Source organism: Tiliqua scincoides, chromosome 1, assembly GCF_035046505.1.
Source record: "Tiliqua scincoides isolate rTilSci1 chromosome 1, rTilSci1.hap2, whole genome shotgun sequence".
Taxonomy (NCBI): domain Eukaryota; kingdom Metazoa; phylum Chordata; class Lepidosauria; order Squamata; family Scincidae; genus Tiliqua; species Tiliqua scincoides.
In genome coordinates, this window is record NC_089821.1 from 249,659,354 (window position 1) to 249,672,606 (window position 13,253).

General features: G+C 45.7%; 1 protein-coding gene across 1 annotated transcript in view; it reads left to right on the forward strand.

Annotated features, from left to right (window-relative positions):
* The first annotated feature begins 2,320 nt into the window (after nt 1-2,320).
* Nucleotides 2,321-13,253, forward strand: part of TP53BP2 (tumor protein p53 binding protein 2) — a 73,833-nt gene continuing 62,900 nt past the window's right edge. Inside the window, exon 1 of the mRNA XM_066618709.1 lies at nt 2,321-2,363. Coding sequence (XP_066474806.1) covers nt 2,337-2,363 — 27 coding nt within the window. The 5' untranslated portion in view covers nt 2,321-2,336. The remainder of the gene's footprint in view (nt 2,364-13,253) is intronic.

Below are 13,253 nucleotides of genomic sequence, written 5' to 3' on the forward strand. Positions count from 1 at the left end.
AATGTGTGGTGGCAGTGAAGAAGGCCAATTCTATGCTTGGGATCATTAGAAAAGGTATTGAGAACAAAACGGCTAATATTATAATGCTGTTGTACAAATCGATGGTAAGGCCACACCTGGAGTATTGTGTCCAGTTCTGGTCACCACATCTCAAAAAGGACATAGTGGAAATGGAAAAGGTGCAAAAGAGAGCGACTAAGATGATTACTGGGCTGGGGCACCCTTATGAGGAAAGGCTATGGCATTTGGGCTTCTTCAGCCTAGAAAAGAGATGCCTGAGGGGGGACATGATTGAGACATACAAAATTATGCACAGGAAGGATAAAGTGGATAGAGAGATGCTCTTTACACTCTCACACAACACCAAAAACAGGGGACATCCACTAAAATTGAGTGTTGGGAGGGTTAGGACAGACAAAAGAAAATATTTCTTTACTCGGTGTGTGGTTGGTCTGTGGAATTCCTTGCCACAGGATGTGGTGACGGCATCTGGCCTGGATGCCTTTAAAAGGGGATTGGACAAGTTTCTGGAGGAAAAATCCATTATGGGTTACCAGCCATGATGTGTATGTGCAACCTCCTGATTTTAGAAATGGGCTATGTCAGAATGCCAGATGCAAGGGAGGGCACCAGGATGCAGGTCTCCTGTTATCTGGTGTGGTCCCTGGGGCATTTGGTGGGCCACTGTGAGATACAGGAACCTGGACTAGATGGGCCTATGGCCTGATCCAGTGGGGCTGTTCTTATGTTCTTAATGGAAAGGTTGCTTACTGTGTTTTCAGCAGTATGGCTAAGCTACCACTTACTAAAGATGCAGTCCTATTAACACTTGCCCAGGAGTGAACCCCATTGAACACATGGGAACTTAGGGCCAAATCCTATCTAGTTTTCCAGCCCTGGTGTAGTCATGCCAATGGGGTGTGCCCTGGTGAGAGGGTAATTAATGGAGGTCTCCACAAAGTAAGGAAACCTTTGTTCCCTCACCTAGGGGCTGCATTGCAGCTGCACTGGTACTGGAAAGCTGGATAGGTTTGGGCCCTTACTTCTGAGCAGACTGCCTAGGATTGTGCTATAAACCTCTTCGCTAGTGAGCATACTCTCACAGGAGCAAGTTATGTAGGATAGTATTTGCTAGTATAACAGAGCACTTTCTTTATTGTCTGCAAGAAGCAATCCAAAAATCCCACTTTGGGGAAGGAAAATATTGGTTTTTTGAACTCTGGGAAGAGTGTGTCATCATGACAGCAAACCACAATCGTGAAGAATAACCCATGTCAGTCAGACCACCTTATGCTTAAAATAAGAAATGTTCCCTTTAATTCATAGTTTTAAAAGTTGTGGTGGAGGGAAAGGAATCAGGAGCAGAGACAGGCGCCAAATACCACAGAGTGACACTGGCTCCCCACTCAGCCTTGTTCAACCTGTTATTAGTTTGTGGCCATCGAGCCACTTTGGGAGCTCCTTGCCTGCCCAGTTCTGCCTCTTTTGATGGCACCCCAGTAAGGCTACAGTCCTATCCACACTGACCTGGGAGTAAGCTCCTTTGACTCTGTTGGGACTTACTTCTAAGTAGACAGGCATAGCATTGGGCTGTAAGACTGCAATCCCCTCCACACTTACCTGGGAGTAAGCTACATTGACTCTATTGGGACTTACTTCTGAGTAGACAGGCATAGGATTGGGCTGTAAAACCAGAATCCCCTCCACACTTTCCTGGGAGTAAGCTCCATTGACTATAATGGGACTTACTTCTGAGTAGACAGGCACAGGATTGGGCTGTAAGATCGAAATTCCCTCCACACTTACCTGGGAGTAAGCTCCATTGACTATAATGGGACTTACTTCTGAGTAGACAGGCATAGGCTCGGGCTCTGAAGCTCTTGAGAGCGCTCAGGGGGCGGGTGACGGGCTGCTGCTCCCCCTTCCCCACGGCCGGGGGGCAGTTCTCCCAAGCCGGTGGTGGAGGCGGGAGGGAGGCGAGCAGCTGCCAGCCTCGCCTGAGCCGAGCCCAACCCGCCTCCTGGGGGCGGCGCCGGGGCTCGGAGACTCCTCCCTGCCGGGTCGGCGGGGGACAGTTTCGGAGGGCGGCGGCCGCCTGGTTTGTGGAGAGAGCGCGGCGGTCGGAGGAGACAAAGCTCGGAGCGGAGGAAGGCGCAGGCCTCGCGAGCCCCCACCGGCCTCCCCGAGAGCGGCGCTGCCGGCCGGGCCGCCTCCTGCAACAGGTTCCCAGGCCAGGCCGCCGCTCCGCCTCCCCAGGCCCCGGCCATTGGTCTCCTCCTCGGTTCCGGGAGGGGGGAGCCCGCGCCGCCCGCCTGCCTGCCTGCCTGCCTGCCTCGATGCGGTTCGGGGCCAAGATGATGCCGGTAAGCGGGAGGCGGGCGCAGGGAGCCAGGCCGGGAACGGTCCCTGGGGGGCTGGAGTCCCCTCGCCGCCTCCATCCCAGCGAAGTTGGCGGAGGAAAAGTTGGAGGCGGCAGCGGGAAGTCTCGGGCGGCGGGATGCCTGCCGGGGCTGGGGCTGCGCTCGCTGCCGCCTCGGCTCCGGGGTGGGGGAGCCGCCCTCGCGCTCTCTTGGCGGAGGCAGCGGCGCAGGCTGGAGCCCGGCGGGAGGCTCGGCTCATGGGGCTGCTGCGCGCCGGGCTTCGGGAGCCGGGCGGCGGCGGCTGCCGCGCTTTCTGGGTGTCCAGGCAGGAGGGGCTGCTCGGGTGGAAGTGCAGCCGCACCACCACCGCCGGGTCGGTTCTGCATGTCTACTCGGAAGAGTTAATGGGGCTTACTCCCAGGAAAGTGCAGATAGGCAAGCAGCCTTAGTTTCTGCACGAGTTTAGTTGCGAGAAGTCCACGAAGTACTTAAAGAGAGGATAATACTATGTACAGAACTCGGAGCCCAACCCTATTCCTGTCTACTCGGAAGTAAGTCCCATTAGAGTCAGTGGCACTTACTCCCAGGAACGCGTGAATAGGATTGTAGCCTTACAGCCCAATCTTAGGCATGCCTACTCAGAAGTCAGTCCCATTATAGTTAATGGAGCTTACTCCCAGGAAAGTGTGGCTGGGATTGCAGCCTCTGTTATTTCAGGAGCGTCCTCTTCTGCATGAATGTTGTAAATGGAAAGGCTTATGGCTCTGCAGCTTGATACATTAACAGAGGGAGAATGAAGCCTGGATTCTGTCAGTGCTAACTACATTCTATTATAAATACTGCTTTCAGCAGCAACGAAAAAACTCTGCAAAGTGATTTGCATAGCAAGAACAAGGCAGGAGTCCCCTGTCCTAAAAAGGCTTACAATCTAAAAAGATGTAGAAGAAATGCCTGCAGACAGCTACTAGAAGAGACTGACAGCCCGATCCTATGCATGTCTACTCGGAAGTGAGTCCCATTAGATTCAGTGGGACTTACTCCTAGGAAAGTGTGGATAGGATTGGGCTGTGAGCTGGTGAATCCTGCAGTTGCTTTGCCCTGTTAAATATGAGGACACCACTTTGCATCTTTGCTCAGTTAGCCTTTCCATGTTCCAGAGGTCAATCTCTTTTTTGTGGTTGTTGAAGTTATGGATAAGAAAAGTCTGATAGATTGTTACCTTGTCAGAGCAGAATGTATATTAATGGTTTTTAAGCAGAACTGTTTCAGAATTTTGCTTAACTATTTCTTTGTGTATTCAGAAGTACTACTTTAATTTCCAAGTAGATATTTAGGCACAATATGTCTTCACATTGCTTTCAAACAAAAGTGACTAACTGGAAACTATTCCATTTGTTGTTCAGGAAAACACTTTGGGGGGGCGGGATTCATGAAACTTGTGTCTTAAGTGTCACATGGAACAGCCTGATATGTTTGTGTTCTCTGTAACATGTCCTGGGCAATCATGATTGACCTATTGCACAAAGCAAACTGCTTTCAATTCAGATTTCATTGGTAACAATCAACACACAAATGTTCTGTCTGTTGGCATATCCTAACCTGTGTAGTGCCCCTTTATACTGCAGTTGAAGCTGGATAAAAGAATGACCCTTTGCTCAGCTGAAAGCAGGAAGATTCCAGTTATCTTAGGATACTGTTTGAGCTAATTTTAATATTATAGCTGAGCATTGGTAACTGAAATACAGTATCCAGGCTTATTTGGCGTTGGGCATATGTCAGTGTTTCCACCTAGTATTCTAATCTTTGAATATATTACTGGAATTTTGAAATTATTATTGCTTGTTCATAGAGCACCACAACTTTACAAAAAATTTATTATTTGTAAATATGGGGAGGATCAAAAGGCTTTCACCCAGCAAGTGTGTTTTGTGGCTGTATTTTCCTAGCACACAAACAGCTATGTTTGTCACTGGGAAAGTATACTTTTTCTCTTTCCCTTTTGAATGCTGCGTGGAACATGGTTGACAGCTAATTACACCACTTTCTGCCTGCCCCATTTTTGAAGACTATTTTGGTGTTTTGGAGGCAGTTTTGGTAAGTTTTGGGAAGTACTAGCAAAGCCACTGGTTTCCCTATAATTGTTTGATGCTCCCCCTTTCTTGTTAGGATTGGAGAGCATATCCTGGTGTGTGTGAGTGTGTGTGAAGAAATTATTTCTTGAAGAATGGCTGTTGTCCATCATGGGGTAGGACACTGCTCATTGGTTAGTGTCACTTGATTAACAAAACTCTGCTTTAATATTTTGAAAATGTTATACCTGGAAGGAGAGCAAGTGACTACCTTCAAGGCATGGTAAGGGTTGTAAAGGGAAAGTTGCCAGATTGCAAGAGTTGATTGATGTAGTGATTGGGAAAGGTTTTCTGTGTAAGGAGATACTAGCATTCTCAGAAAATACTTCCTGGTTGCAGGAAACCTAAAGGCTATGACATTTCTTATCCGAATAGAGATGAGCCTTATCTTTTTTTTTTTTAAAGTGCCAGTGTGTGATTGCCAAGTAGAATTAATCAAGGGAAATGTTTCTCACCGACATAATTACTGATAGAGCAATGAATACTGCAGATAAAGCGTTCAGATCTTTGAAAGAATTGACCTGCTTGGGAAGGGATAATAGCAGTGTGTGTTTAAAAGATTATTGCAGTTAAACTAAGGAAACATATTATCTGGCAATGAAACCACTGAAAAACACAGTTATTAACTAACCTTCTGTCTCTTGTATGGAGTCTGCCTGAAATAATTTAACTTGGATTTGTTACCCTTAAACTCTTACCAACCACATTTTGTGCATACAACTAGGTTAAGTGAGGATTGCTGTACATATATTTTCTACTCTGTCAATTAATATTTAGAGTGTAGTGCACTGGTTCTCAAATTCTCTGGGGGTGTGAGGACTGGGATAAGTCTTTTTGGGGTTGAAGTGGAAAGCAGCTATGCAATCCCCAGGATTGCTTCTGTGGGGGGATATAGGTACTTTTTTGTAACTCACTACAGTCCCTGCTGGTTTCAGGGTGACAGGGCTCCCTGTGCCTCTAAACACTGAAAAATGTGACCCATTTCTGGTTTTGTGATCACCCTGCAAAGAGCTCTGAGGTAGTCCCTGCACCCCCCTGGAAGCCAGCAGAGACTATGGTGAGTTACAAAAAAGCCCCCAAGTCTCCTGCCTTGATCATGTCACTTCCTTCCCCCTTTCTCCACCTCTTAAGGGGGCAACAGCAGTGGTTCTCAGGCTGGTGGATTGTGACCTACCAGTTTAAGAACCTGTTACTGGTTCTAATCTTTTTGCTAACTCAGCAGTAAATACAGAGCTGGTAGCTTGGATCAAGTAATCTCAATGAAGAGCATTGTGCCCTCTTATAGTTAGCAGGGAGAGAGCAATTGTCCTTCTTTACCCCAGCTTGGCTACTCTTCCAGTGGCTGTTGCTGGCATCTCTTCTGCGCCTCTTTTTTGACTGTGTGCCCTCTGGGAACAGGGAACTATTTGATTTATTTTGCTATGTAAACCTCTTTGGAAACTTTTTTGTTGAAAAGCTGTGTAAATATTCTTAATCATCATAATCTTATTGGTTATGCAGTTTCAGAAAGCGTCAAAAGTATCCCCAGGTTTGTTTGTTAACCCAAAATTAATATATTTATATATTAATATATATATTCTTTTCTATTTTGAGATAATCTTTTGTCATTAGTGGTGTAATTCAGAATTCTTTTATATCTTGCTTTTCAAGGAGGTCAGGACTGTGCATATGGTTGCTGTCCTGATGACATGACTGGGAGATCATTACTTGTAACAAAGACCACTATAGCAGTGGTGTCACTAGGATTTGTGTCACCTGGTGCAGGAGGCCTGCGCATCACCCCATGCAGTAGGCAGGGCAACACCCCAGGTGGTGGGCGTGCTGATGTACCATTGCCCTGCCCCCACTGGTTTTTTGGCAGTACCTTTTGATAGAACACAGATACTTCAATGTGGTTTGTTTCATTGCAGTCTGCATGAAATTACACGTAGATTGATATAACATGATAGTATTATTCCTCCAAATTCTGATTTTAGTGTTTTTGAAAACTTGTGGAGTCTCTCTCTCTCTCACACACATACACACACTCCATCGGATCGGGACCATTCTGGTGTCCTCACATTCTTTGCCTGGCCTGACAATCAGCCAAGGCACATCTGCCTATTCGTGAGTAAAAGCTACATGAGGCTGCTTCGCTTCCCATAGGGCTCCATACAATCGCAGCTGGGGGGAGGGACCTCCTCCTCAAATGTTTTTGGAGCTGCATTCTTTGGATCAGGACCATTCTGATGTTGGAGTCCTCTCAGTTGCCCTTTTGGACGGAGCAAAGCAAGGTTGCCTACTCGTGAGTAAATGCAGCCATGTGGCTTCCTTTCCCTTCCCATAGAGCTGGGAGGGGGAACCTCCTTCTCTGGTGTTTTTTTGGGGCTGCAGTCATTGGATCAGGATCATTCTGACGTTGTTGGAGTCCTCTCAGCTTGCCCTTTCTGACAGACTAAGGCAAGTGCGCCGACTCGTGAGTAAACGCAGCCACGTGGTTTTGCTTGCTTTCCATAGGGCTGAATAGGGACCTCCTTCTCGGGTGTTTTTTGGGGGCTGCATTTACTGAATCGGGACCATTCTGACGTTGTTGGAGTCCTCTCAGCCAGCCCTTTCGGATGGACTATGGCAAGTATGCCTACTCGCGAGTAAATGCGCGATACGGCTCACTTTCTTTCCATAGGGCTCCATGCATTGTTTCCTTCTGGTTTTTTGGCCATAACTTTTGAAGGAAAGGAGCTATCTCAATGGGGTTTTTTGCATTGTGTTCCACTGGTCATTCCGCATCCAACAGTTTATGGCACGACGTGGCAGCTCATAAAGGCATGATTTTAGCTCGTCACCCCCCAGGGCGTGTCACCCGGTGTGGCCCGCACCCCCCCTAGCAACACCACTACACTACAGGACTGGTTTAGGATTTGAATTTGTATTTTGAGTGAAGTTCAACGCTATCAACTCTACTATGTTTTATTTTTATTGTAACAAAATAACTTATACCATGCTGTTCATAGTAAGTGGTGAAATGTGCAGAGAAACGAAATTATGTTCACTTTGAAAAATAATGCAGTTAGCACTTCAGAGTGACTTTTCTGTTCTAAACTCTGTTCAGGCATTTTTATCGAAGCTACTTATTTAAGAGCATTAAGTGCATTGCCAGTGGCACCCTAACTTCATGATTGAGAAGCAGTGAATCATTTGCTATAACCTCTGTTATCTTCCTTGTACTGGAGAGAGTAGGGCAAACAAACAATTCAAATATTAAAAACCTTCAGTTTAAGTTAATTAGCATTCAGATGCTTGCAATTTTCCCTCATGTTCCCAAAGCATGGGAAATTATGGTGGCTGCCTCAATCTTTGTGTCATGTAAGAAGTAAGGATTTTGTACAGTCTTGTATATTATATGGACTTTATAAATTAGGTTCCATATACCTACACTTTGCCTTGGTCTTTCAACTTGACATTGGGTAGGGAGAAATTTGTCCAAGCAGAAACTTTGAAGATGAAGCTTTCCCAATCACTTGCAAAGAGTCCTGAGGAACAACTGCCTCATGCGTTTCTACAAAGCACAGTGCTTCCTCAAAATGCTCCTACCGCTAGTGTATAGTAAGTGTCCGGGCAGAAATTCTATAGGAACAGCCTCCACTATAACTTGTGGAGGAGATGCTTCTCCCCAGACCACCAGAGAGCATGGAGCAGTGTTTCTCAAACTGTGGGTCGGTACCCACTGGGTGGGTTGCAAGCCAATTTCAGGTGGGTCTCCATTCATTTCAATATTTTACTTTTAATATATTAGACTTGATGCTACCATGGTATGTGCATTTGGGGAAATGTTACAGACCTGTACTTTTAACAAGTACTGTGTATGTACTTTTAACAATGATGATCAATGGGACTTACTCCTGGGTAAGTGTGGGTAGGATTGCAGCCTAGGGTTGTTAAAACATTTTCCTGCTTGATGTCATCACTTCTGGTGGGTCTTGACAGATTCTCATTCTAAAAAGTGGGTCCTGGTGCTAATGTGTGAGAACCACTGGCATGGAGAACAGACTGCAGCTGCAGTTAGCAACAAATTTCTCTAGAAATAATCTAATAAAGCTTCTCTATTGCAAATTTAATTGTATTTTTTGTGTGCAGGGGTGGGGTGGGGGTTGCATGTGGTCCACACCAATTGCATTTTTACCTCAGTGGCCCTTGAGCTTCTGAAGGTTGGGAACCACTTTTCTAGAGGAAGCCCAGTGAAGTGTCTGAGGTGATACCACCTCCTCTGCACTTCGGCCCAAAGTGATATCAACAATTGGAGGAATTGGAGAGGGCTGGATCAACTTTCTAGCTTGTCTGTAAACGAAAGATGTTGGTCATTATCGTTTATTTTGTCTAAGTCTCTGTGAAGCTTGGTGATTCTGTATGCAGTACTGCAAAGATACATTTTTTTAATTACATGTAGGAAGAAAGAAAATTGAGAAAGTATCTCAAGCTGAAAATGGAAGGACAGCAAGGAATTCTGAGCAATAAGGGCAGTAGTGTCTGGTTATCACAACTGGAGTCAAACCAAGTAAAGGGGTTGAAGGTTTTTGTATTGGTTCACAGTCACCTTCAAAAGCACCCTGCTTTTTGGGTTTTGAGGGAGGAATATATTCCCATCCACCCCCAATATGCTGAGGCAACCAGGCAACATTCTTCATCCTTCTGCTCTGCGTTGCCTCCAGGCTGAGAGCCAAAAAAATCCATGCATTGCCATCTGTCTAAACCAGGGGTCTGGCAACCTTAAACATTCAAAGAGCCATTTGGACCCGTTTTCCAGAGAAAAGAAAACCTCGGGAGCCACAAAACCCCTTTGACATCTAAAATGAAGATAACACTGCATATATAGTTTTTTTTACCTTTATGCTATGTATAAAAAAACTATAGTGTGTTGCATTAAATTTAGAATTACATATAAAAAACGAAAGAGCTAAAATAAAATAAATTTAAATTAAATACTAATTTATTTTCCCAGGGCCTGCCCTAGCCAATTTGGTGCTATAGGCAAGATTTGGGCTGGTGCAGAAAATCCTGACCAACAGTAAATAGTCATCTTTGTGTCTTTTCCACAGTATTGTAAAAGAGGTACAATGAAATACAAAATCTAATGACAAGTATTTTTCAATACAATAAAGAGATTTACAGTTATTATTCCCCCTTTTATGTCCCAATTTATAATGCACACCCCTCTTGTATATGCAACTTTTATAATGTGTTCCCCTCTTACAGGTCCCATTTTTGTAATGTAGCCCCCTCTTGTAGGTCCCTTGTAGGTGCTGGGGCACCTTCCTTATGAGGAAAGGCTACGGCGTTTGGGCCTCTTCAGCATAGAAAAGAGGCGCCTGAGGGGGGACATGATTGAGACATACAAAATTATGCAGGGGATGGACAGAGTGGATAGGGAGATGCTCTTTACACTCTCACATAACACCAGAACCAGGGGACATCCTCTGCCTGTCTCCTTAGAAGTAAGTCCCAGTAGAGTCAACGGGGGCTCACTCCCAGGAAAGTGTGGAGAGTACAGCAGCCTCAGAGCCCCTCCTCTACCTGTCTACTCACAAGTCAGCCCCAGTAGAGTCAAGGGGGGCTCACTCCCAGGGATGTGTGGACAGGAGTGCAGCCTGCAAGCGGATCCTCTCCCTGCCTACTCACAAGTCAGCCCCAGTAGAGTCAACGGGGCTCACTCCCAGGCATGCGTGGACAGGAGAGCAGCTTGAGAGCAGATCCTCTCCCTGTCTACTCAGAAGTCAGCCCCAGGAGAGTCAATGGGGGCTCACTCCTAGGGATGTGTGGACAGGAGAGCAGCTTGAGAGCAGATCTTCTCCCTGTCTACTCAGAAGTCAGCCCCAGTAGTGCAGCCCAAGAGTGCCCCCCCCCACGCGGCTCTGGCTCTAACAAGGCGCCCTTTCCTGCGCTTCTCTGACCAGCCTCGCCTCATCCTCTCTGCCTCCACAAAATGGCCACGCTCCAGAACAGCGAGTGTCACCACTTTCACCAGGAGTCTCGAGCTGCAGGAGAGAGCTAAAAGAGCCGCATGCGGCTCTAGAGCCGCAGGTTGCCGACCCCAGGTCTAAACGGAGGTAGAAGTCAGGCTTGCTGGAGGAGTGATTGCAGGAACTACTGGTAGAATTTCTACTTGGGTGTTTACTTCTTTGGCATCCTTCAGTCTCAGAAGACTATGGTATCGCGCTCTGAATGGTGGTTCTGGAACAGAATGTCCTCTCCTGTGTGTGAAGCCTGGGTAAAGTAGGTATGGAGGATAGGATGTTACCCATGCAGCAAATCCCCCCCTCTCCATGTCACTGAAATGGTCCAGTGGAAAGGCAGAAGCCAATATGATTGGTTCTAGCGGCATTGCAGGAGTTGCCAGAATGTGACTGTGTTCAACCATGAACTGCCTCAGGGACTCCTGCTTTGGATTTTGCCTCGAGGTTGACTGCTGAAGGCTTTTCCATAACTAGCCACAAGGCAGTGGAGGTTTGGGATCAGAGTTTTCCTTCTCTCAGATGAGCTGCATTCCCAAGCTATCGAGTCCCATCTACCTGGTGGTGGTGTAGTTGCCTCTTACGACAAGTACAGCCAACCTGAGGGCCTATTCTTATCCCCCAGCCCCCAGGGGTGACACCTGGGATGTCAAGGCTTGCGCGTGAATTGGATTAAAGTGAGGGAGATGTACGCATAGTCAGCCTCACTCTCGCTTTCCAGATTCCATCTTGCTCCAATGGCAGGTCAAAAGTCGAGATGGTTGGAGATGGGCTGGGTGCAGTGGTTAACCAGGGCGTCTTTCGTGTCTTGCTGTGCTCTTAGCTTACCATGTTGCTTGCAGAAACCGCCTTCATGACCGTTGGTCCTATTCTAGTAGGTCTCATCCACTCAGTCTGCCAGAGTCTGTCTTCACATGCTTGGGATAGACAAGTCCCCAATCTCGCTGAAGGTCAATGACCCGATGGCTACCCTCAACCTGGTTTGGCCAGCCTGTTGAAGCTGTTGCCCAGGGTGTGGCCGCTGCGCATGCTACAGCTACTGGGAGCCATAGGTGAGAGCTGAGTGACAGGACCAAAGGTGGACAAGCTGCCCTACACCAGAGGTACTACCCCACCCCATACACCCCGGTATGTGTATATATGTATGTGCTTACTATAGCAATAGTAAGCTTCAAGGTCTTCAAATGGGGGACATACACAAGGACTCTCCAATAACTCTTTCTTTGGAGTCCTCAAGGATGAGTTAGTTTTCATCCCTTCCCTTTGTATTAGTTTATAGAAGTGGAACAGAAAGCAGGTAATGACATGCTTTTTGTCTTCTCTGGTGTTTCAGCCCTCTGAAAAGTGAATCTGGTCACTTCTCCTCAAAATTAATTTCAGTGTTATATGTGTTTACTGAGAAGCAAGGCCTACTGACTTCAAGTAGCTTACCCACAATTTAGTGTTTCAATCCTATGCACTTACCTGGGAAATAAGCTTCATTAACTTTTCTGAAATATATTTTAGTTAAATGTGCTTTGATTGCTGAAAGTAAGGAAGAGGCAGCATGGGAAATGGGAGCCCTTTTACTTCCAATAAAGCAGTTTGAAATGGCTGCTGCTGGATAAATGTCGAAGTCCCTACAACTTGGTCATTTCATAGGAGACTTTTTATGGACTTTGGGAGATGATAGAACTTTAATTCATGTTAATTCTGAACCAGTTCAAACCAAGTTAGAGAAGTGGTTTTGTTATTGTGAATGAAAGTGTAGTCAGGTGAGTTATTTCTCAAGGAAACTAGCCAGTGATTCTCAAACTTTTCAGAGGTACTAAAGGCACACTGCCTGATTTATAAATGCCTAGGGGTGTGGTTACAGTGGTGATTGTGTAGAAATCTCCTCCCCCAAGTAGCAGCTTGTTTAATCCTTGATGCATATAGCCTAATCTACCCTGTCATTTTTGAGAACCACCAAAAATGGAATTACTGAATATTGTAATCCACTGGTCCATTGTAGTCCACTGGTGGGTCCTGGGCCCACAGTTTGAGAACCACTGATCTAAACCAAAGTTGTGGAGATGGTGGATCATGAACAATAGGAACTCTGAATATTTCAAGAGGAATTGGCAAATGTTGTTAATTTTATGAATAAAAGAATTTTAACTCTGACTGCTTTCTGCTCAACAGGAGGCAGCCATGTTTGTTGAGAGCAGACAAAAAGATCTAAAAACTGTCAATCTTCTTCCTCCACCCTGAAACAAACATGCCCTGCATTAAATTCCAGTACAGTTGTCTGTTGGGAACAATGGGACTTTAAATGTCAGTTATTCTCAATATTTGTTGTATTTTATTCAGAAAAGGAAAAGCATCATCTAACCCTAAAACAAGCCTGGATTTTTGGACTTGCTTTAAGGGAAATGACTGCAAGATAGCAATATTTGGGAAAGAGTTGCAAATTCCAAGATTTTAAAAAAGTATTCAAATTGCTGTATCTTCCTCATTTTCTCAGTGGATCTCACAACATAGAGGGGTGGTGGATAGTGAGACATAGTTACTGACCCAAATTTGAGGCATGTTGGATGGATGGTTTAGATTTTATAATAGTAGAGTGCTGTTTTTCCACTTCACCTTAATATAGACAGTCCTGTATGATGATCTGGTGGTCAGCAAAGGATACGGTAGCAAAAGGCAAACAGACCTGCATCCATTCCCTAAACAATTGGTATTCCAAAAACCTTGACTGAATATAAAGAAATAATGCCTGAAGAGGTAAGAGTTAAACTAAAAAAGTAATTAAAAGTTAT